Source organism: Calliphora vicina, chromosome 3, assembly GCF_958450345.1.
Source record: "Calliphora vicina chromosome 3, idCalVici1.1, whole genome shotgun sequence".
Classification (NCBI taxonomy): Eukaryota; Metazoa; Arthropoda; class Insecta; order Diptera; family Calliphoridae; genus Calliphora; species Calliphora vicina.
In genome coordinates this window covers 27632277-27658869 of record NC_088782.1, presented here as the reverse complement: position 1 = coordinate 27658869, position 26593 = coordinate 27632277, and the positions used below count along the sequence as shown (strand labels likewise).

General features: G+C 31.4%; 1 protein-coding gene across 2 annotated transcripts in view; it reads right to left on the bottom strand.

Moving 5' to 3' along the window:
- The window catches only part of LOC135954021 (uncharacterized), a 154683-nt gene that overhangs the window by 69684 nt on the left and 58406 nt on the right, over window positions 1–26593 (bottom strand). For both annotated transcript variants that reach the window (XM_065504067.1, XM_065504068.1), the window contains exons 3-5: window positions 3667–3789; window positions 2298–3605; window positions 1881–2222 (exon numbers count right to left, since the gene is read on the bottom strand). In XM_065504067.1, coding sequence (XP_065360139.1) covers window positions 1881–2222; window positions 2298–3605; window positions 3667–3789 — 1773 coding nt within the window. The remainder of the gene's footprint in view (window positions 1–1880; window positions 2223–2297; window positions 3606–3666; window positions 3790–26593) is intronic.

The following is a 26593-nucleotide window of genomic DNA, read 5'->3' as shown; positions in this document are numbered from 1 at the left end:
AACTAGTTTTTTAACTATTTTTAAGAACTTATTTTGCTAAAAAATGTAATAAAATGTTTTTAGTCTTATTTTTGGAAAGGTACTTAAAATACTACTATTTTTCAAATGATATAAAAAAGTCTAGTTTTTTACTACATTTAGACATTTCCTTTGCTTTAAATGTTAGTTATTGAAGAATTTATCATATTATTGATAAATTCACTGAAATTTATTGATATGTTCATTGATATAAAATTAGTAAAATGTGTTTGAGGAACATTTTTGAAAAAGTACTTAAAATCTCAACATTTTTCAAATGAGCTAAAGTCAAGTTTTTTGCTATTTTTAACTATTTTCTCCACATAGAATTAGTTTAAAGATCATTTTGAAAAAGTACGTAAAATACTACTATTTTTAAATACTAAATTTTTACTATTTTTATACCCTTCACCATGAGTGGCAAGGGTATATATAAGTTTGTCATTCCGTTTGTAATTTCCACATTTTTCATTTGCGACCCCATAAAGTATATATATTCTGGATCGTTATAGATAGCGGAATCGATATAGGCATGTCCGTCTGTGTGTTGAAATCAACTTTCCGAAGCCCCCAAATAACTTACATACACGATTCATACATAAATATCTCCGAAATTCTTCGAGAAAATCGGTCCACAAATGGCTGAGATATAAGGAAAAAACTAGGACAACCTCGATTTTTTACCTATTTTTGACCTATATCTGGATTACTAAGACATTAATATAGACAATATGGATATCTAATGATAGATATTTCAAAGATCTTTGCAACGACGTCTATAAGACCATAGTAAGTTGGAAAAAATATTTTTTAACCCGAATTTTTTTTCATCAAAAAAATTTTTTTTGTCATAAATTCTTTTTCCAAAAAAATTAATTAAAGAAATTTAAAAAAAAAACTTTTGAAAAAACTTTTTTTAAAAAAAATTTAAAACATTAAAAAAGAAATTTTGATTTTGTTTAAAAAAAAATATTTTTAAGTATAATTTGGTGAAGGGTATATAAGATTTGGCACAGCCGAATATAGCTCTCTTACTTGTTAGAACTTCTCTTTATTTAAAATGCTATATTTTGCTATAAAAGCATTCTTTAATTTGCTTAAGCTATATTTACACTGTTTGAGTTCTCATATTTCACAAAATGTGTCTAACCCCCTGTCTATACTTGACAAATATTTATCATAACAATAAATGACATTTGTTGTCAAGACAAAGTTGTCTTAGCAAAAGCACTAACAATTTTGTCATAACGAAGCAATAATACTAATAAATGGACTATACCTGATAATTTTTTATCTTGACAACGATTTTGACGTTTATCATGATAAAAATTTATCAAGTATAGACAGGGGGTTAGACACATTTTGTGAAATATGAGAACTCAAACAGTGTAAATATAGCTTAAGCAAATTAAAGAATGCTTTTTTAATTAAAACAAATCTTTCACTTTAACCCCGCTGAATGACATTACTACACATTGCAAAGTGTTAAAATATTTTGATATTTTAATAATTACAGTATATGCAGCTGTATTGCTTGTAGAGAATTTTAAAGAAACATCTCCTTTCCGTGATTAAAAGGGAAAACTTCCTATAATAAAAATTACTTTTTAGTTCTGGATAATTTACAGAACTCCTATTGACAAGCAGATATAAATTTTTGCTGTTATATAAAATTATTGTTATTGTTAAGCAATTTTGTTCATAAATTCTTTAAAAAGCCAAATTTAAAAAGCCAATAAATAAAATGTTAGTAGCAAAAAAGCAAAATTTGTATATTAAAAAAATAAAATATTAAAAATACTGAGAATTCCAATTGTGTATAACTTAAGATGTAGTTTTAAAGCTTTAAAATCTTTACATACTTTCCAGTGCAAAAAGCGATTGCCCAAATTCTTCAGATCACTGAAATCGTTGCGTATATTCTGCCAGGTTTCCTGTAAAAATTGCAATTTCTGTTCATTGGGCGTTTGCGACAACTGACGTTTCAAATTGTCCAATTGACTGGCAAATTCATTGGCCTTGTCGAAGAATTCTATTAAAACTGAAACACAATCGACACGTTTCAACACCAGATCCTTTAATTCAATCCAATGTTTGTGCAATGATTCAGCCTTTGAATCGACATCGTAGCGTTGTTGGGCACTCAAGGATTCCAAGTGGGTTTTAATGGATTCCAGTAATAAATTTATAAGTTCACCTTTGATCTGAAATTTGAAACAAATAAAGGAAATTTAGTTTTAATTATTTATTCCACTTATATTATAGGGGTTAATACACACCTCCAAATCCTGCATGAGTTCGTGATGCTGCAAAAGGAATTGTTTACTTTGCTCCAGATTACGGCCCATGTGTATGTTTTGTTGCAAATAATGCTGACCTGAGGACATCAGCCACTCCAATAGATCATTGTATTGTAGCAAAAATTCCTTAAGAGCTTGTTGTACCCGACGTTGATCTTCATTGCTATTGGCACAAATGCCTTCAATGTAGGCCTTGCGATTTTCTATTTCATCTAATACCCTCTTAATGCCCTGAGTTTCGGGTTGGGTGCGTCCCACCTCATCGAGTATGCTGTAGCCTAATCTTAAGGGTTCCTCCGTAAAGTTGCCCACATCTCGATGGACTTTGGCATACATGGCAAAACTTTCTGGGGAATTGGGTGGCAGTTTAACGTTGGACAATTCAACTTCTAATTTTTCCAATACCTTTAGTGTATTGTCTGCTTTGGAGAAGAAATCACGAGATTGCTGTAGCCAATGTTCACGCTGATCGACTAAATCTAAATGTTCTGTACAAGCACTTAAAACATTGTAGGCTCTTGCACACGCCTCATCGCCTGTAAATGTGCCGGAGGCCTGTAGTTTTTCTTTTGCTCTGGTTATTTTGAGAGCACGATCTCTCAGCAGCATAGCCTGCTGCTTCCATTCCCTATAATTGTGCAAGGCATTGTTGGCTGTGTGCTCACATTCGCCCAAACTAAACATAGATGTCACCTCATTACGCTGCTGCACCAAAGTGGCCTCTACCTCTACGAGTTCTCTTCCCAACATGGCCAATGCCAGACACTGTTCTAATTGTGTTTTTCTTGTCTGCCAAGCAATTTCCAAAGCATTGCGGCGATCGTGTAAAGCTTCCAACCATTGTTGTACTTGATGAACGGAACGTGTTGCATCACGTTTGATGTGTTCCGGTCGTGTGTCTAAACTCTCCATATTCTCTAGTTCTTGCAGTTGTGCCAGCAACTCGTTGCCATCTTTGAGAGCGGCCATAACAGCTGTCAGCATATCAATGCGCAGTTGTTTGAATTTGTTGAGGAACTCTTGTACGGCTGTCACTTCGATGGGTATCATTGTGTCTATGCACGCCACCTCCAGCTGATCCATGCGCCGTTGGCATTGCTGCATTTTGTCATGGAAATCTGTGCATAAATGTAAAATATGCTGACGATCTTGCAGCAGGTGTAAAATATCGCCCCATATGATATTCAGTGTATCAGCCATGGCATTGACTAGTTCTGAACTGATACGTTTACTGGCCAGTAATTTGTCGGCTTTGTGTACAAATTCTTCCATGGGGCCGGGTAAATTCTATATAAGAGTGGAAATAGTTTAAGTTTTATAATAAGAGTTGTGTATGTGCGATAGTTACCTGTACATTCTTAAGAGTCTCATCGTGTTCTTTTTGTAGTCTTACGGATTCATCAAGATTAGCACCTAAGGTTGTAATCTTTGGCTCAAGTTCCACAACTTTTATATATAATTTCTCGGTACTCTAAAATAGTTGAGGGAAAATAATAATTGGTTTATAATATTGCTTTAAAATATTTAAAGAAACCTCAAAAGTCTTGTTATACCAAAAGCTAATATCAGGTTTCTGAATCTCTCTGGTCTACTATAGTGATCTTTAAAACCTTCCTGTCCTACCTCTGCTTTATTTTCTTAACAAACTAAAAATTTACAACTTCCTCTATGGTCTACAATGATTCAAAAAAGTAACGGTTTATCTATTACCATATATGATCAATTTTAACTGACCTTCATTGCAACATCTCTACGAGTTGCTACATGTTGTAGCAACACACACACACATTCTACAAAGTCAAACAAACCAGAACATAAAGAATAAAAACCAGCAAAGCAAAACAAACCAAAATCACATTTGAGGAAGCTGCTGCTCAATGAGGCAAATACACAGAAAAACAACAGCAAACAACAACCTTTAACTGTGATAATGCTGCTACCGATGATGACGTTGTGCGGTGCAACAACAGTAACAGCTACCGAAGATACACTGGATGTTTGTTAACGATGACAATGATGATGATCATGACGATTAAAATGATAATGATGTTGTTGTTGTGGTTGTGGTTGATCTACCAAAAATAGCCAAAAGCCTGTCTAGCACGTTTTACTAACCGAACGTGAGTTAAGTTTAAGTCTGTCTCTCCAGTTCTAAACACACAAAAAAATGCACAAACTCACTAGCTGTTTATCTTGACTTCCACCAGCCAAATCCACAGCCATATAAAGGTTCTACAATGGTATGTCGGTTTTGTTTACACAATTGTTGGGTAAGAGCTAAAGTAATTTTCAGTTCACTTGATCAAATTTTTACTGAGAAATGTAAAACGTTTGAGATTAATAAATTTCTCAACAGTTAGGGAAGTTTATTCTTAATTTGAGAAATGCCTTTATTCTCAGCTTATTCTCCAATGTGAAATTAAGTGTGAAACATTTGAATGATATTTCCAAGCACATTCAAAATCATATATCGCTCGGGAAGCAAGAATATTAGTGTTTTATTATATTATATCACAGCTTTAAAGTTTTGTAAGGCCTCTGATACACGATTGTCAGATCTTACAATGTTGTCAGACAAATTTTCAATAAATGGTTAACACCCATATGTTTCAACATAACTTCACATGGTTGTGTTAACCATATTCTGAGTATTTTTCTTTAACCCCAATTGCCATTAAGGGTTAATTTCCATTTTTTGGCTGTTATTATAAATACTAGACTTCAAGTTATATTTTTCTTAAGTTTCATCACAATCGGCCCAAAAATAAACAACATTTTGCTATCTTTAAATTAGAAATTCCAAAAATTTAAGAATTTGACCTTTGACCTTCACGATTTAAGGTTTAACGTTTTCCAATTTTAGTAAAACTTTCAGAGTAAATTTAGAATCATCTGGACTATAATATTTGGAATAGGTTTTACTTAAAATTCATAACAGTAAGGAAATAGAGCTAATGGCCAAAAAAATGGCCAAATAATTGGTTTTTCTCGAAAATTTAAAAATTTAAATAGCAGGTACGGAAAAACCATAGGAGGTATTGACATACTTTTTTCACATTTTTATTTCCTATTATGTTGTCATTAAATCCCCAAGTGATGATCAAAAAATTCTGAAATTTGTTTAACAAAATTTTTAAAAATTTATAAATGGAGATTTGAAACTGCCGTTAAAAAAATTAAAATTGTTTTTCATACCTGCGAATAGGTTAACGGTATCTTGCGAAGACAAAAACTAATATACAAGTAAATATGGATATATTTTAAGTAAAAATTAGATTTTATTTTAATATTTATCAAAATATATTAATTTTGTTCCTACATTTATTGTTCTAGTGGATTGAGACACTTTAATGGCCTGAGGAATTTTTAATAACTTTAAAATTTTTTGACTAATTTCTGTTTTTTTATGTCTCATTAGAACGACAAATACACATTTCGATTCTTTTAAATTAAATTGCAAAGGAAATTTTTAATGGCAAAATTTTTACAAAAACTGGAAAAATTAAATTTTTTCCCCTTGTAAAAAATGCATCTCAAAACTTCAGAGGGCTTTTTCAGGATGATTTTTTTACTAATGTTCACCAAACTGGGGGTGAGAAAGTCAAAAATGCAACTTTCGTTTATTAAGGGCCACCCTAAGCGTCATATGCGGGAAGTTTTGCTTTATTTTTTTAATTTGAAAGTGCCGCTGAAGCACACCGATTGCACACCAAAGCTTCATCGATTTCAACTAGCGAGAGATGGTTTGTGCGGTTCATAAGTGATGATTTTGACACGAAAGACAAAGATCTCCCAGGCCAGCCAAAAAAGTTTTAAGACCTAGATTTGGAGGCATTACTCCATGAACATTGTTGTAAAACTCAACAAGAGTTTGCTAAATCATTGGAAGCTACTCAAACATCAATTGGAATAACGATTTTTGTGTCTGAAATGCTGCACCGAATCATTACTTGCGATGAAAAATGGATCCATTACGATAACCCGAAGCGTAAGAGATCGTATGTGAAGCTCGGCCAACCAGCCGAATCGACACCAAAGCCAAATATACATAGCGCTAAGATATCGCTCTGTATTTGGTGGGAGCAAAATGGTCTTATCTGATTCGTTTGAAGCGAGCGTTTGCCGAAAAACGCTCAGAATTTATGCCAGATAGCGAGACATTCTAGGATAACGTTCATATGGGTCCCTGGATACGATGGAAATCAGGGTAATTGAATAGCAGATGAATTGGTCAAAAGTGGTGCGGTGATGAATGAGGTCGACCACTTTTTTGGTATTTCTCTTGTTAAATGCAAGATGGCTGTACAGCAGAAACTATATGACGCTGCGCAAAACAGGTGGACCAATGAATCTTCCTGTGCTACAACGATGTCGACCTGGCCCGTATATGGTGCCAGCAGGACGAACTTACTTATGGAATTCTGTCGTGACCAAATAAGGCTAATTATCTCCTTTATTACAGGAAACTGTATAATAGGCACAAATGCTAGAATATTGCTACAACGACTACTGTAGAATCTGTCACAATGAAGAAGAGGTGGAGACTGTGTCTAATCTTTTATGCCATTGCCCGGCTCTGAAAAACGTGATGGAACACATCGTCGCACTGTGGTTCCATATCAAAATCTAGGTGGCCAAAATTATAAAAATCGGTATCTTCAGAATTTGGAAAAACGAAATTTTTTCGGAAGCTGACAGGTTGGAAAATCTTCTACAATATGTTTTGTTTTTTTGTTGATCCCACAAGATACAATCCCATTGTTTTTAAGGACCGACAAACAAATAGCTGCAGTAATATTTTAATTTTTCCCTTCCCCAATAGCAAAAGTAAAACACAGAAGAATACAAACATTCTTATGGACCCGCTTAAGATGAAGTGGCTGTAGCAGTGGTTTAAATGTTCTTGTTTTAACGATTCCTTTTATGTCCAAAGACAACATTGTGTTTAAGTTTGTTTTTTTTTTCTTAGTCGTCCGTAAGTCTGTCTGTCCAATTGTTGTTTTATCGCGATGGTTTAGTTATTTAGTTCCTAGTCTTTCTTTAAGCTCGTATTGTTGTAAGTTTCTTTGGTTAACAGACACCGAGAACTCTTTAATATTCATTGATAAGTGTTCTTGGTTTTCCACTCGTATGGAATGGTAGAAAAGAATGGGGTTGTTGGGTTTTCTTTATTTTTTATTTTTTTTTTTTGTTTAAACTAAATTGTTAAAAGTGTTAACAGGTTAATTGAGTTACAATGACGTTGTTTTTGTAGCTGCCTTTTAGGTTTTGTTGTTGTTTTTTTTTTTAAATACAGATTTAAATTATTCATGAAATATTGTTATAGAAAACGATAAAGACACAGACAAGGGAATTGTGTGATTATATTTAGTTAGTGGTGCCCAGTGGTCTAGGATAGTTTGGAATTTAATTAATATTTAGTTGAAAGCTTTTTAAGCTCTAATGATAGTAAGTTGATATCTTATATATTTCTGACAAGAGTCCCCTAGTTCTTAGGATTTACGATATGAACACATTCTTATGCTCTTCAGATAAGTGTAAGGATCATCTTAGAAATCTAGAGACAACATCATAAATGCTCACCTCCACTTTTTATTTTCCCTTATAGCAGATCATCCATCAAATGCTTAATGCTCTTCATTCAATGGAATCCATTTAAATAAAATTTATATATTTATCGAATTCAAATTTACAAAATTCATGCGGCTATATTCATGTAATTTATTTATTATACATGTATTTATTATAATAATCATTATCATTTGTATTCCATTGCTGTTTTCAAAGACTCTCTTTCTTATAATATTTTGCACCTTAAATGGAATTTGTGTCTTCAAACTCAACAACCACAACAGCCTTTAAGACTTTCCGCTAAAGATATTCTAAAGACGCCAGTCAGCATGTGTTGGTCTATTGTGTAGCGATCCTTTGGGGCATTGTTGCTGTGCTGTGTTGTTGACTACATGTTACATGCAACATGTAAATAATTTGAGACATAAATCAGTTTTTTTAAATTGGCGTAAAAATTAAAGCGCCTTCAGGGCTCTCACTACATAACGATTACATACTTGTAAGTAAATTACAACAGTATAATACTCGTAAAGTGCTTATTTTATGCGTATAATGTGCTTTGTGGATATTTTATGGGAAATATTTTAAGAAATGTACATAAATTATGGTACATATATGAGCGTTGACTATAAAAATTTGAAATTTGCGACTCTTTAAATTCTGGTTTCTGATATGAAGGAAACCCAATATAACAATATACGCGTGTTGGTAGAAAAACTTTTTCCTAAGCCTTCATGAACCCACATGTGGTATCAATATATCGGAAATATTCATGAGATGTATGGTATTGAATCGGTTCATAAATGAGATTTATGCACCACCTCGATTTTGGTACCCTTCACTATGAGTAGCAAGGGTATATAAGGCCGTCAGCGCAGGCTTGAGCTTGAGATAGGAAGTATACAAATAATAGGGTTTGTAATTCAATGAATTTTACTTCAATGTACATGAAATTATTTGAGGCCATCAGCGCAAAAATGGTGTAACCCATGGCAGAATCATTATTAGGGAGAGTTGTCAATATTTACCCCTACAACGTAAAATAAAGCATTTACTCTCATCACTTTTTATTTTGTTTTCGCGATGTTTTGAACGTTTTATTAAAACCAACACATATTTATTTGGAACAATTTTAATTTGAATTAAATATTTCACAAAAAAAAAAGTAAATACAGAAAATTTTTTTTAATAAAACCAAAAATTTATTTATTTTTGTTTTAGACATTTCGTTTTGTTTTTTCTAATTTCTTTTGTTTGACTTTTATAGGGAATGAATAATTGAGAATATACTTTCCAATAATTGTACCTTGCTTGTTCTGCCATGGTGTAACCCACATTTTTTTGTTTACTGTTCTAGTTTTACATACAGTCCTTACATTACCAATAGCAGAAGTTGAATATACCACTAAATAAATAGTTTGCGGTTACACCACTTTTGCACTGATAGCCTGCAACGCTATCGGACAATTGGTGAAACAAGATTTACACCGGTTTTGTATTAAATTTTATCAAGTTTTATATAATTCTTGATTATAAAAAGTCAGGGTATTGAGGGTTATGCAAATTTTGCGCTAATGGCCTCATATGTAAGTTTATCGTCCCGAATGTAATTTCCACATATTTCATTTGCGACCCCATAAAGTATATATTTTCTAGAATGCGAATTCCATATATCGACATGTCCTGTATGTTGAAGGCCACCAAATAACTGGCATACAACCAAATAACGGCTATAGTCCAACTAAAATTGTTATTTACCATAGAGAAAATCGGCTCACAAACCGCGACTATCTCGCTTTTTTCAGCAAAATTATTTTTTCATTCATTTATAATTTTAAGTTTTCAAGCAATTTCTTTATTTTCACCAACATGAATGCTAAATTAGAATTAAAAATGCAAATCTTGAAATTTGCACTATATATTATGAGTTAACATGGAGACCAATTTGATGTAACTTAACAAAAATGTAAATAATAGGATTTTATTTACAAAAATAGCAGAAAACTTAAAATATATCACTTGGGGTTAAAATGACCCCAAACTTCTAAAACCATAAAAAAAATTATGATTTAAAAAGTTTGGGGTCATTTTAACCCCAAGTGCCATTAAGGGTTAATTTCCATTCTAGTAATGTTATTATAAACCCTAGATATACACGATATACCGATTTATCAAGCTTGTTTGTAAGTTATTTGGTGACTACGGAAAGTTGAATTCAACAAACAGATGGCCATGGCTATATCGACTCTGCTATCTACGGTGAGCCTCAAAAGTGAGTAAACACCAAAAATTATTTAATATTATTTTAAGATAATGAAAATCCTAAAATCTATCCATCGATTAAAATTTAAATGTTTCGGTTTGTTGGAGATTCGGTTCTAAAAAAAAATATTTAAGTCGGACTATAATGATTTTCATGATCATAAAAAAATCAAAAAATTCGATGGTGTTTACTCACTTTTGAGGCTGTGTGTATAACTATCCAGAATATATGGTGTCGCAAATGAAAAATGTTGAAATTACAAACTTAATGACAAATTAGGCGTATGAGTAATATTGACCAATCATAAAAAGTATACTCAAAAATAATGTGAAAAATATCTTGAGCATTTTCTGCCTATATTATTATTCGTGAGAAGGGTATATACAGTATTGGCCATAACTAAAGCACCCCCTCAATGAATTTTTTTCATATGGTATTTTTTTGTATAAAATCAAAGTTTTAAATATCTATTATTTTCATTTGTTAATATGTTTAGTATTGATAAACAAATATGTACTTTCAAAGTTAACCTTTTTATAAGAGGTAACTTAAAATCAAAAAATATTTTAAGGTTGAAAATGAAACGGACAAAACTAAAGCACCCCTTCAAGGATATAATATAAAAAAAAATTTTAGTTAATTTTTTGTTGCAAATCCTTTGTAGAAGATAATATGTTTTTATGGCGTTTTTCGATATTCCTTCCCAGACTATTTTAACGGCATGAAATAAATCGTGAAAATTTCCGATCCTTATTTCAACAATTTTCACCATTTATTTTCATATTAACAATGTGCTACAAGTTCTCAATAGGATTGAGATCGGGAGATTGACCAGGCCAATGAAGAACTTGAATCTTATTGCTGTGTAGCCAAGTCTTACAAACTTTGGAGGGGTGCTTAGGATCGTTATCCTGTTGGAAGCTCCATATAATTGGCATCTCTTCACTGGCATAAGGCAACATTACAGCTTTCAATACATCACGGTACATGAACCGATCCATAATCCCATAAATTTTATGATTTGGCCCAAATCCTTGACCAGAAAAGCAACCCCAGACCATTACATTGCCTTCTCCATGTTTAATTGTTCCTTTGCAATACTTAGGATTCAGTCTTCCTCCTTTTGGTCTGCGTACACGCCTTATTTCAGCGGAACTTTTTAAGTTGTATTTGGATTCGGCAGGGAACAGTACTGTCTTTAATTTTTGGACACTCCAGTCGTTGTGGGCTTTGGCAAATTTCAGTCTAGCTTTCTTGTTCTTAGCTGATAGAAATGTTTTTTTGCTGGTCGTCAGCTGAATAATCGGGCTTCTACTACTCTTCTACGGATTGTTCTTTCGCTAACGCATAATCTTAAACTTGCTCGTACTTGAATAGCTGATGCTGTAGGATCTTTTTGTATTGCTATTTTGATCAAGGAATCATAATATCGTGTTTTTTTCGCGAACGACCTCCAGAATGCACCGGAGATTTTCGACCAGTCTTAAAAAATTTTGAAACGAGCCTGGAAATAACTGATCTGTTAATTGAATATTTTTTACTAAATTCATGTAGTCTTCAATACTTCCAGTCTTCAATAACTTTAATTTTAAATTTACTGAAGTACTTGTTCCTTGTCATTGTTATTTTCACAATAAACTTTATAAAACTTAAATTTTGCACACTACGTCTTCCTATATTTTTATCTTTTGGAATTTTTAAGTCCATTGATTGTGATTCCCGATAATTCAAATGCAAATATGCAGTACCGAGTCAAATTTTTAAACATCTTATAAGAGGGTGCTTTTGTTTTGTCCTTTGCGTTTTGAGTTTTTATATGATTTATCATTTTAAATTAATTTTTAATAAAATTATCTTTTACTAAATGAATATTAAATGAACATTAACAATATTAAGTAGTTAATAAAATATATATAAAATACATCCCAAAAAAGCCGTTTTTATCAAAAAAATTATGATTTGAAAAAATCCATTGAGGGGGTGCTATATAATATAAGTTTGTCATTCCGTTTGTTATTTCCACAATGTAATTTTCCGACCCTATAAAGTATATATATTCTGGATCCTTATAGATAGCGGAGTCGATTAAGCCATGTCCGTCTGTCTGTTGAAATCAACTTTCCGAAGCCCCCAAATAACTTACATACACGAATTACATACACAAAATCCGGAATTCTTCCGGCTCAGTTTCTATTTAAAATCGAGAAAATCGGTCCGCAAATGGCTGAGATATAAGGAAAAAACCAGGACAATCCTGATTTTTGACGTATATATGGATTACAATACAAAGTCATTAATATAAACAATATGGATATCTAATGATAGATATTTCAAAGACCTTTGCAAGTTCGACCTACAATGGTCACAAAAAGTTTTTTTTTTGCTAAATATTAAAAAAAAAAATTGACAAAAAAAATTTTAAATTTAAAAAAACAATCGGAAAAAATTACATAAAAAAACAACTTTAGAAAAAAAAATTTTGTTTACACTAAAATATTTAAAATTTTTATTTTGAAGTATAATTTGATGAAGGGTATATAAGATTTGGCCCAGCCGAATATAGCTCTCTTAAGATACGGTTACACATTGCAAATATTTACTCAAAAAAGCGTAACCACTTTTTTTAGCACAAATTTGTTTCACGTGTTTACTCTTACAAGTGTTTTGTAGGATCAAACAGCATCAAATAAAGTAAAAATAAATATTTGTTATTAATTGTGGAACCAGAGTTATACAGCAAAATATGAGACAACCTACAAAAAAGTTGATATTTTTCAAATATTTTTTCCGAAATTTCCTTTTAATATATTGCGATAATACATTATTGAAATTTGTTGAAAATGGTAAGAATCGGTCCATGATTTCTCATATAATCCATACAAATTTATTCCCGGAATATGGCTCTATGATGCCTAAATATGGTATCCATAGAAAATTTGATATTTAAAATGTGCAAAATCGTATGAAAATAAATGTTTTTATAAAAAATGTAAAAAATATCGGTATCAGTATTATATTTGTGTTGGGTATATAAGATTTGACACAGCGGAATATAACTCTTTTAATTGTTGGTACTTTACTAAAATATATATTGCAAATAGATTTGATATCATATTGAAAGTATTTAAAAGACCTATCCAATTGTATACAAAGAAATATACTATAATAATTTGTCATTGAAACGCAGCAAGGGATAAACTTAAATTTTAAGAATTTTTGAAATTCTGTTTTGAAGCATTTTCGGTTTTTAAATATTGTGTCTCATATCTTTATAGCTAATTCATATACAAATTTGATTTTATCAATTTATTTATGAATGTCAATGTAGCTTGTCAATTATTAAAATATATTAAACTGACTGTCCTCCTAAAAATATTTTAGCAATTTAGCTAAAATATAACCAAACTAAATTTCAAATGACAAATGATTTATGAACAACATGTCACACATTAGTGGTCAATTAAGACCGATAATTGATTCAATAGTGCTAATGGTGGTGGTGGACACACATTTAAACAAAAAACCATAAAATATCATACAAATCAACTTGCTGAAAACCTCAATTAAGGTTAAACTATAAAAAAAACTGAAAAAAAATTTACAAAAAAAGTATTACAGGAGTCAAATCACATATGGCAGTGGGTGTAGATTTCAGACAATTATGACATTCACTTTCTTGCAATCAATGAAAAAAATGTCTTAAAAAACTTGAGGGTGTGTCGCACACTTTTTTAATTAAAATTTTGTTTTCAATCATTTAATGAACACAAAAATACAAAAATTTTAGAGAAATAAATTGACAAGTGATTTATGTCAAGCTATAAAACAAAAATTCAACAAAATTTTTCCTCAAACCATTTAACAAACAATTTAAAGAAAATGCAAAATGCGTAATTGTATTTTATGTCTTCTTAATTGACAAAATTAAATTTAGAATTTTTACGTATTTGTGTCTCTTGCAGCAAATGAGTCATTTTACTAGAGATGATACAAAAATATAGCAGCAACAGACATCAATTGAAATCATTATAGTGCAACTTAAAGCGCCATGAGTTCTAAAATATTTTAGTTTGGTCATTTCAAAAATGAATATATTGCATTAAAGTTATTAAAATAAAGAATCAAAAGGTGTTATATTCAAAAATTTAATAAAATTTCAGAAATTTTGTGATGTTATGTACCTTAAATTTAACATTTTGAACATTTTGAAAGTGTGGAACAATTTTCCCACACTTAAACTTATTTAAACCCCTTTTTTAACATTCTTCACATTTATTTTCACAACCAACTACCAAAAACTAGCACAAACTAAGTTTTGAAGATCATTAAAAAAGCAGCTATAAAAACCTCAATATTAAAATCAACCGGCTTTTATCAAATACAAAATAAAGTAAAACGTACAAACAAAAAAAAACCCATAAAATCAATTTAATCTACAACCACAACATGAGATCTTCGCCATAGAATGAATTACACAAACAATCATCATATTGTCTGTCCTAGAGAAAAGTTCGATTTGAACATAAATGCCTCTGTAAAGAACATAAATTTATTGCGTGTGTCTATTAAAACTATTTAGAGAAGTCAAGAAGTTTTTAAAACGTGCGCCCACGCTTTAAAACATTAAAGCAGGCAAATCAAAAGATCTGCGGACAGAATGAAATGGTCTACGACTAAACACGTTCTAAGGAATTTACAATATTTAATCTGCAAATACTGGTATTAGTGTTTATTTTGCAGTATTTATTCTTAAATATTTTACAAGTTTTATTTTGCACTTTTGTGTTAATCTACTCTATTTCTTTGGGAATAATAAAATTGTTGGCATGATGAGGAACTGCAAGCGAATATTTAGTGGCAAATATGAGTTGTATTTAAAAGTAAATGCATTGATATTTAATTAATGACTTTGAATTGAAACTGCCAGCTGTAGGATTTACAGTTTTAAATAGTGGCCATGGAAGATTTAAGATATTTTGAGGTTACATTATACATTCCCATTAAATACCAAGTCAAATGTTATTCTCAAAGGTTTCTCAAACCTAACCAAAAGTGTGAATTCGAAATTTAAATTACATTGGAGATCGATTCGAGAAATGATATTAGCTTAATTTTATATTAATAATCAAGGTTGACAACCGACTCAATCTTTATTCATCAAATTGTCTTCAAACGTTTGAGATTTGTGAAAGAATTTTATTTTTCAAACAAATAATCCGCGTCCTTAGGGGAAATTTTCATCAACATGGGTCTGTAAGAACACTTCCAGGTGAAGGAAAACCACCTACCGTGAAAACTGCTCAAAATATTGAATGGATACGGGAGAATGACCCGCATAGGCCCACAACATCAACTTGGGCAATCACTCGCGGTCGCTGCAGATAATTTTGAGTACATTAGACTTGTTCCCATGTAAATTTCAACTTGTGCAAGAATTGAGAATGACAAACTACCAACAACGGCTTTACTATGCAATTCCTTCCGACTTCGTTCAGACTTTACTCACAATTTGATAATGAACGATGATGCCCATTTCCTATTAAATGGCTATGTCAACAAGTAAAACTGCAGGATTGGGCTACAGAGAATCGAAGAGCAGTTCATCTGCGAGAATCGCACCCGCTTAACCCTCTAATCCAGAAGACACCAATTATCTCAAAAAGTAATTATATAGTTTTTTTAAAAAAATTAACTGTCACTTTAGTTACAGAACACTTCCCTCGAAGGTCGAAATGTATTCTGACCAGTGTTTAAAAAGCTACGATAACTAACAAATTTTTAACTGTTGCTACAACTACTGCTTCAAAAAACTGTATGTAGCGGTAGCAGTAGCATTTGTCTTTTTTCGTTTTCTTGTTTTTTAAAATTACTGCTAACTTCAAAATATAAAACTCTTAACAGAGCAGTAGTAATAAAACATGAATTGTAAATGGAGTAGTAGCATAAAAATACAAATCATTGCTACTGCTCTATATCGAGTTTTAATTTTTAAGGTAGCAGTTAAGTAGTCAAAAAAGAAAATCTGCAGTCATAACACCAAAATTGACAGAATTAAACACTATGTGTTGTTTTTGTTTTGAGAGAGTTTGAAAGAATTATTCGTTTTTATTCGTCTCAGATGTTCGTGTTGCTAATAGAAAGATCGTGTTTTCTGTGTGTATAACAAAAAAAGACGAACTTTTGTTTACAACACGACCAACTTACACAAATATACATTCACAACAATAACACATAATATACTTTTTTGGCTGAAGATTTTTATTTTTGACTTATTTTATTGCTACCTCAACTGCTACTTCAACTGCTACTTAACTGCTACTTCTTCTACTACCTCAACTGCTACTTCTATTACTACTAAATTTTAAAAGTAGTAGAATTAATAAAAAACTAATGACTGCTACATCAAAACTTTTTCTTTTTTAAGGTAGCAATAGAAAATAAATTACTCTGCTACTTTTAAATTTTTCTTTTATTAGTACTACTACAACTACTGCTACCAAAATGTGAAGGTAGCAGTAGTAGTAGTAGTATTTATTGACTCCGAGTTTTTATTAATTTTTTAACTAGACTACTTGTGTATTTTCGTTTTGTGAGTGATGTCATAATTTTAGCACATGAAATGTTGGGTGTATTTTTTTTAAATCAAAGTTTTTCTAACTTTTAGTCGCCCGATCTATTCTAAATATTTTTTATTAGTTTTTTTTTTAATTTATTATACCCTACACCACCATAGTGGGGAGGGTACAATGCGTTTGTGCAGATGTTTGTAACGCCCAAAAATATTAGTCTAACACCCACCTTAAAGTATACCGATCGACTTAGAATCACTTTCGATTAAACGATGTCCGTCCGTCCGTCCGTCTGGTTGGCTGGCTGTCCATGTAAACCTTGTGCGCAGAGTACAGGTCGCAAGTTTGAAGATATTTCGATCAAATTTGGTACATATTATTTTTTCGGCCCAAGAACCAAGCCTATTGAAACTGGCTTAAATCGGTCCATTATTTCACCTAGCCCCCATACAAAGTCCCCTCGAAATTGGACTTTATCGGTCATAAATGTTTAATTTATCTATGTATCTACACAAATTCCGCTCCAAATAAGTTTTATATACACAAAATTCATGTCACCAAATTTTATTACGATCGGTCCATAATTAGTCATAGCTCCCATATTGACCCGCTTCCAAAAATCACTTTAACGTGAATAAATCGCTTAAAAATGTTGGTATACTTATAAAATTCAACATAGTAATCTTTCATATAGGCATAAATCACACTACCTAATTTCATGGTGATCGGTCCATAATTGGTCATAGCTCCCATATAAGGCCCACTTCCGAAAATCACTCACGAATATAAATTATTGAAATTTTAAAAGAAAAATGTTTTTGCTCTTTTACGTAGTGTAGGGTATTATATGGTCGGGCTTGACCGACCATACTTTCTGACTTGTTTTTAGCTATTTTTCCGCATAAAGCTTACTAGAGATGAAAAAACTCCGACCGAACCCTAGAACTACTTTACTCTCAGGAACCTGTTCTCTCTGTACACCGAAGAAGAACTATTGAACTGAAGCAGGGAACTAGTTTGACTTTGGCCCTAAATTTAAATGGGCGCTCACACTAATGAATATAATGTTCAAATACAGTAGAGATTGAGGAAGTACGTACTAATAGTGCAATATCCCTACAAAGTGAACTGACACAGATTTTCTGACACTTTTTTATTTCCATTATGCTGTTAGCCTAGGAGAGGAAATTTTGCTCCTTTTAGACACTCTACGAAAGCTCAATGAACCTAAGTATACCAGTTTCCTTTTGATTATTAAAATAAAGGGTGTCCAAAAATTCCCGCAAGTTTTTAATTTGCCGCCATTTGTGGAATAATTTATTCCACAATAAATTATTGATTGATAACTGACAGTTTAGTGTTAGTCAGGCACGGATCCAGGTCAACCATTTAGGATATTAAAACTTTTTGGGTTTGGGGAGGAAATTTCCTTTCCCCCGGATCCTAGCCTGGGGTTAGTAATACTAAATGTTTCAAAAATAATGAAATTTCGACCATAATCCTACTGAGCGATTAAACACATTTTCATCTTGTTGGCATTGTTAATGGTTTGGATTTTGGAGTTCAGAGAACCCACATGTGATCGTCGAAAAACAAATTAATCCACAACGTGCCACTGGTTGGTGCGGATTTTGGGATGGAGGGATCATTGGACCATATTTCTTCGGATATGAGGCTGGTCATGATAACAAAGTTCTTTTCTTCCTAAATTGGATGATATTGATGTTGACGACAAGGGGTTTCAAAAGGAGACATTTCCTGCTCGTGAAATCTCATTCGTTTCGGTGATCAGAATTGGATCTCTAAATCGTGAGATTTAACAACATTCGATTTCTTTTTATGTCAAATGTCAAAAGTCTATAACCATCATTGAAGGAGGAACTCAACTCTGTATCAATGAAATTCAGCAACATTTATGTAAAACGGTGGACAAACGAGTGAATATATTGCGGCAAAGGCATGGAGATAATTCGCCCGATTGGAGCGATCAGTTAAGTGAAGTATCGTAATAAATAAATTGTTCTCAGTTATAGACTAGCACTATCCAAATTCGTTGCCAACCCAACTTCTCATACCATTTGCTCTATATTAAATTGATGATGGTAGAAATAAAGGTGTTGGTTGTAAACATTTTACAACATTTACTGCTACACTAAGTAACCAAGATAAAACAACACTCACTATGCGACAAAACTTACATGCATGATCATGTTCCTGGTATTTTTAACTAAAAAGTCGAATGTACAAAAGAGCCAGGCTCTTGCCTACATAACTTAAAGACAAAGTTTGAAATGTTTTAACAAAGAAACACAATGTGCAGCTAATTGTTACACTTCATTGAGATAAGAATTAAATGCCAAAATGATTGGGAATAATGGAAAACTTAATGGAGAAGATATTATAAAACAAACAACACATAAGTAGTTCATATTATTACAATTTTTTTTGTTTTTGCAGCCAATGATTTGTGCTATTATATTACGTTCTATAATCATAACAGGCGCCAGTGTCTCTCTTGTCTTAAGAAGTGACCTTAAGACTTCGCCCTGTTGCTAGTGGTAACGTCATTTTTCATGACGATTAATGACTTTTGGCCATCAACTCAGCTCGGTTGGTGTTCGAAGGCAAAGTAAACTTAAATTGAAGCCTGTTGTGTGGCATAATATTTGCACTTAGAGAAATTAAATGGAAGTTTAAAGTAGCAAAAGAGAAAAGAATAATTGTAAAGCTTAAAGGGGTAGATCTCTGAAATTGTTCAAAATTTCAAAATATAACCGAGTTTAGTGAAGAACATATTGTTATACATACTTCTAATGAATCACTTTTTCAACATCTCGAAAGTAGAAGCAAGTAAATATTTTGCTGTTCTATTTCTAAGCTAAATCAAGTGCATATTTTACTGATCTCATTCAGGATCTGTTCAACGATCATTAGATAAATTTACATATCATGTAATGAGATTTAAACTATATTATCTGCCGAGCTATTCTTCTAAGACCAACAATTGAAATTCCTATTCCTCCCCAATTATTTCTTTCGCTGTACAAATAATTTACTTGTGTAATAACCCTTCATTTTCCATCGATTCTCATTGGGACAGAATTGGCATAAAAATCAAAATTGATGTAAATACACACTGATGTTAAAGATAATTTATAAACCGCAATACTTATTATTTTTTCTTCATGTTTTTTTTTTTTTTTTTTGTTATTGCTTTCCAACAATCTTGGGAAACTTAATGACGAAGTCAATGCTGATGATGATTATGATGATGATGGGTTAAAGACATGAAGACATGTCCGTCTTGTCTTACAAACAAACTAAAGTATGCCGCTTTTAAGATTTGTTGCATGATGAAGATTTTTATGACATGTTTATAATAAAACAGTTGATATTGTGCAACAGCAATAAAATTATGGAAAACAAAATAAAAGAGAAATAAAACGTTATATTAAAGAAGAATTTAATAACAGAGTAGTTAAACAAATACTTTTTATGAGATTTCATGTAAAACAGGTCTAGATATTTGAATAATCTTGTAAATATTTTTTAAGCAATATAAAACGATCTGTGAGAGCGCTTCTTTGGATAATGTAAACTTGTCATTGGAAGGACAAGTATTGACGATCTTTTGTTTTAGTGAGATCTTTTTCTGTATTTTTTCTTTGCTTTATAAAACTATATATGAAAGAAGAATTTAATAACATAGAATAAAGAAAATGCTTAAATATGGCTAGATTTTAAGACACAAACTAAGATCACAAGTAATTTTCTTCTGAAAATTTAATATTTTCATTAAAAATCTAAATATCTAAATAAATTTCAGTGAATTTATCAAATTAAAAATTGGGAATTTAGCATAAAACAATTTTACTAAAATACTAATATTATCAAGCTAATCGTAAAGATTTTATTTTATCATTTAAATATTTTACAAATCCAAGCAATTTGATATTAAAATGAAACTTATTTACATGATCAAAAATCATCTCTCGATCAGGAAGAGGAAAGTTTCAAAAGTACTCTTTTTTGAAAATGTTTTCATTAACAAACAACTACTCGTATGATCAAGGATATCGAGCCCTTAGCGCCAAATTATCGTAAGCGACATTTTTAAAAGTTTTGTTTTATTGCAGAAATTAAAATTTTATGGACCGACTGATGTTTTAGCGTTCTCAACATATAAAAATTGTTAATAACTTCAAAAATATAGGGGGTAAGATTTTATCGTAAGTCAATGTTTTTATTTCACAGTAAACAAATTTTATCGTAAGCGACACACAGTGGTATTGAAAAACAAGTAAGAAAGTATGGTCGGTCAAGCCCGACCATATAATACCCTACACTAAGTAAAAGAGCAAAAACATTTTTCTTTTAAAATTTCAATAATTTATATTTTTGAGTGATTTTCGGAAGTGGGCCTTATATGGGGGCTATGACCAATTATGGACCGATCACCATGAAATTAGGTCGTGTGATTTATGTCTATATTAAAGTTAACTATGTTGAATTTTGTGTGTTTACCAAAATTTTTAAGCGATTTATGCACGTTAAAGTGATTTTCGGAAGCGGGTCTATATGGGAGCTATGACTAATTATGGACCGATCGTAACAAAATTTGGTGACATGAATTTTGTATATATAAAACTTATTTGGAGCGCAATTTGTGGAGATACATTTATAAATTAAACATTTATGACCGATAAAGTCCAATTTCGGAAGGACATTTGTATGGGGGCTAGGTGAAATAATTGACCGATTTCAGCCAGTTTCAATAGGCTTGGTCCTTGGGCCGAAAAAATAATATGTACCAAATTTCATCGAAATATCTTCAAAATTGCGAGCTGTACACTGCACACAAGGTTTACATGGACAGCCAGCCGACCAGACGGACGGACGGACATCGTTTAATCGACTCAGAAAATGATTCTAAGTCGAACGGTATACTTTACGGTGGTTAGACTAATATTTTTCGGCATTACAAACATCTGCACAAACGCATAATACCCTCCCCACTATGGTGGTGTAGGGTATAAAAAGTGGGAAATAAATGTGTAACTTCTAAATGGTTAGATTGGTTTGAATGAAATTTCACATGCGCAAAGAAGAAGTGTTGTCGAGTTTAAGTTTTGAACGTGGACCTCATGTGCCCACCAGGTGCGCGACCAAGGGTCCTCAAAGTAGGACACCTCGGTATGTTACATTTTTAAAACGATCCTATTTCTTCGTTTGTTTTCCGATAACACATATAGAATCTTCTCATCGAGCACTTCCAAAAACTTGTCGTAGCTATCAAATATATCTTATAGCTTAGGATATATTCACATTTGAAAATTAAATTTTTCAACATTTTTACCCACCCTACTCCAGTTTTTTGATAACAGCGTATCCAAATATTTCCCGATTTTCTCCAGTTTTCCTTTATTGGACTAACAACACATGTGTGTGTCAAATGCAAAAAGAACTGTTTCAAAATAATGACTAAGTCCAATGTTATATGCATTTGAATTCAAAAAATTTTAAAAAGGCGATTTTTCGCTAATTTTTTGGGAAAAAAGAACTTTTTTTCTTTTTGAGTTATAGCAAAAATTTTCTAAGAGGATGTATAAGGAATTTCTACTTTCTGAAAGCTAAGTTCTCATAAAATATTTTAAAGGAAAACTAATTTCAAAATTGTTGTTACCGAGGGGACCAGATCCTTTCAAAAAACACCTATTTTTTATGTAAAATAAAGTTTTAGGGCAAAAATGATCAAATCGCGTATACGATATCCAAATATAATAACCGCTTATAGGTGGCTCAATATGTTTCTAATTATTTTTGTAATGGATCCCGATAACCCCGATCCTGCTATGGATATTATAGCCAAAAAACTAAAAATTAAAATTTTTTGAATTTTTCGACACTTTTTTGGCAATTCCGGGATTGCTGATAATAAATTTCAAAATTCGTTTTTATTTTTCCATTTTAAATAGAAAAATCTACATAACTGTGAAATTTCATTAAAAACTATTTGTAAATAAAAATTTAATTTCAATTCGAAAAGTTTTTATCTATGCAAAAATTCAATAAATAACATTTTTTGTCATATTTTTCTATAAAGTATTCCATGAATTTTTAATTGTCTAAAGTAATAAATATTTTTGAAAAATAGATATATAGCTTGAACGAAATTATATTATATCGCATCATAACATTTTTAATTCTACGTATAAATTTCAAAATAATCAAAAAAAACCTTCTCCTGTAAAATTTGTGTTTTGTCGCTTACGATAATTTGGCGCTAAGGGCTCGATATATACAAACTGTCAAATCTTGGTCTAATACAGCTGCTTGCAGTTATAGATCTCGTCTACATATTAACAAGATCAAATAAATGCTTTACGATCAGCTTGATCATATTTGCTTGTTAATGAAAAATCATTTGATTTTCAGAAGAACAGAACTTATGATCTTCTCTATTCCTAACGGATAGGTCTAAATATCCAAACAGTCCGATCTTGGAATAAGACAGCTGCTTGGAGCTATAAATCTCGTCTACATATTTCCACGATCAAATAAAAGCTTTACGATCAGCATGTTAATGAAAACATTTGGTTTTCAGAAGAAGAGTACTTCTTTCCAGACGGATAGAATCGTAAATAAGTTGAAAAGGTATAAATATCCAAACAGTAGGATCTTGGAATAAAACAGATGCTTGGAGTTATAGACAATCTAATAAATCCTTTGCTATTCGCTTGATAATATTTGTTGTTAATGAAAAGATGGCATTTTCTAAAGAAGAATTTTTGCTTGTGACTTCAAAGATGTTGTTACATACTACAATTGTTTTATTCAGATATTAAGTTCTTCTATGATCGTTCTATTCATTTCATAAAGGAGAAATATAACAAGAGATCAAAATTCTCAGAATCATTATTCTCAATAAACCTTAAGTCGTAGAATCGTATTCTCGTCTCAAATTACGATCAACTGGATAATAATTCACTTCTTAATGTAAAGTTTTCATTATCTAAAGAAGCTTATTTAAAGATCGTTTTTCTACTTTCGCAAGGGTGAAATAATACAACATGTCACAAAATCAAAGGATTTCAATACTTAGCATCAATGTTCGCAAAAAATCTTTAGCCGTAGAAACTCATTTTTGTCCCAAATCAAGAATTTTTAGTTTCAAAGTTCGAAATTGCTTGATGTAATGCGGGTTTTACATAGCAAAGACAAGATAAGCTATTAATTAAGTTGTTTTGATGACAGTACCGTAATACAAGCTAGTCTAGGGCAGCAAATTGTAAGAAATGTTATACTAGTCTGTTAATAAAGATCTGGCCATGGGTTCCGGAATACTATAGCGAGACTAAAACCAAAAAAAGGCAGACAGACAAATTGAGCTTAAATAGATATTAAATTTTTTAATTCCTTTTCGCTATTCCTACTTTAATGAGTGCTAACTGATCTTGTCATTGATCTTGAATAGTAGGAATAAGTCTAGGACCCAAACATGCCCGTATTGTAACACTAAGCCTTTAATAAATATCTGGACATGAGTTTATAAACATTGTATCGAGAATGGAACCACAAAGGCTGATACATTTTCTAGTCTTAAAAATCCCTTTATACGATCATCTAAAAGATCTTAACTTTTCGCAATCTTACCTTGACTATTAAAGACAGAAATTAATACCAAAGTTCTTTAACATTTTCTGTAACACAAAACAGAACATTTCCTTTCAATATTCCTACTTTAAGACACATGCTCATAATATTGTTACGTTTTAACCTTTTCAAAACGTTGGTTTATTTCCTTTAAATAAACCGGATACTTTTTATTGCAAATAAAAGCCATTTAGTAGTTTAAAAATTGTAACAACTCTTTATTTATTTAAAATGTACAACAACAGAATTAAATAGTCACTCAGTGTTTTTTTTATACACGTTTATAAACTCGCTGAAATACAGACACACTTTATAATGTACACGAATTCACTTGAAAATACAGCACACTTTAAGGCACTCAGTTGATGTTTATTCGAATAGCATCTCTGATAAAACTAACTAACGACTGCAACCTCTGCCACTATTTATAACACTGCCATCTGCACTCTAGATTGTTCTTTAACTGTCAAAGCTCGTATATTCGAAGCCTAGAGCTTTCTAATACATACGCCATCTGTGGTGAACTTTCTACAATGTTCTTTAACTGTCAAAACTTACGATCAATGATCAACTGAAAGCTTTTATTCAATGTTAATAATGCCCACAGATATGTTGCAGTTTGAGAGGCACTGCTATTTGAAAACATTATGCAACTTTTAAATCAGCCGTTAAAATCGTTATATTTGAATTCAAGTACAATTTCGTAACATTATTAAAGGAGGGTTAATTGATCTTGTCATTTAATCACATAAAGTAGAACAATTCTAAGATATAAAAATGTCCGTATTGTAACACTAAGCCTTTAATAAATATCTGGACATGAGTTTATAAATATTGTATCGAGAATGGAACCAAAAATTTGACAAAATTTTCTAATCTTAAAAACCCCTTTAAACGATCATCTAAAAGATCTTAATTTTCTTAAATTTTAAATTGACAATTAAAGTCAGAAATGAATACCAAACTTCTTTAACATTTTCTGTAACACAAGACACATTAAATTTATTTTCAATATTAATATTGTAAGACACATGCTCCGAGTGTTAAATTAGTGTTAATTGATCTTGTTATTTGTTTACATACAGTAGAACAATTCTTGGATGTAAAAATGTCCGTATTATAACACTAATCCATTAATAAATAACTGGATATGGATTTCTAAATATTGCATCGAGACTAGAACCAAAAACACTGACAAATTTTCTAATTTTAAAAACCTAAAGGGGTTTTTGATCATCTACAAGATCTTAAATTTCCTCAATTTTATGGTGAAGAAATGAATACAAAACTTCTTTAACATTGTCTGTAATACAAAACACATAAAATTCCTTTTTCACTACTTTTTCCTACTTAAGGCACATGCTCCGGCTGTTTAACGAGTGTTAACTGATCTTGTCATTTGATCACACATAAATGTTGTCGTTAGCAAGGAGTTAGTTGTTTGTTGTTGTAGTTGCTGTTTTTGTTGTTTATTTCTCATTCTCTGCTGTTGCTTGTGTGTTTTATGTGGCAACAGTACATCTTTCAACTTGATCAAGATCATTGATTTTGATTGTCAACTTTATTTTAGCATTTCGGTTTTAAATTTCATTTCAAGTAGTCTTTCTCTTTTTTCCTAAATATCTATAGTGCGCAAATAATTGTTTAACCTTTCAACTTGTTAGTTTTGTGCAAAAAAACAACAAACTATTTCTAGCATGCAGATTTTGTTTTAAGTTTCTTGAGTTTAAGAGATTGCAATCGTACTTCGTTGTGGACTACACATACTTGCCTACGTTGCACATTAATATCAGGCAATTTTGTGGTTTGTTGCAGCCTATATCATTTTACATTTTACTGTGTCAGACTATAAGAGGCCTGTGTGAGTTTATTTTTAGTGTATGTCAGTAGTGAAGTGTGTTGCAAATACAATTTGGTTAAATGAGAGAGAACTACGCACGCGATATTTGTTTTTGTTGCCAATAAGAAAGAAATATCTGTTGATATTTGAGTAGCTTCTGCTGGAAATGGGGTAATTGATTTTTTCGTTATTTTTTTATTTATTTTCATGTTGTTGAGTGATCTTTTGACATTAAATATGTTTCTCTAGTTTTATATTTAAATCTAGATTTACATACTAGAAATACTTTTGGTGGTCACAATATCGGGTTTAAAAACTTTAAACTAAAATATAGATTTTGTTGTTTTTTTAAACCTTTTTGAAAACTTCCTCTACCTTA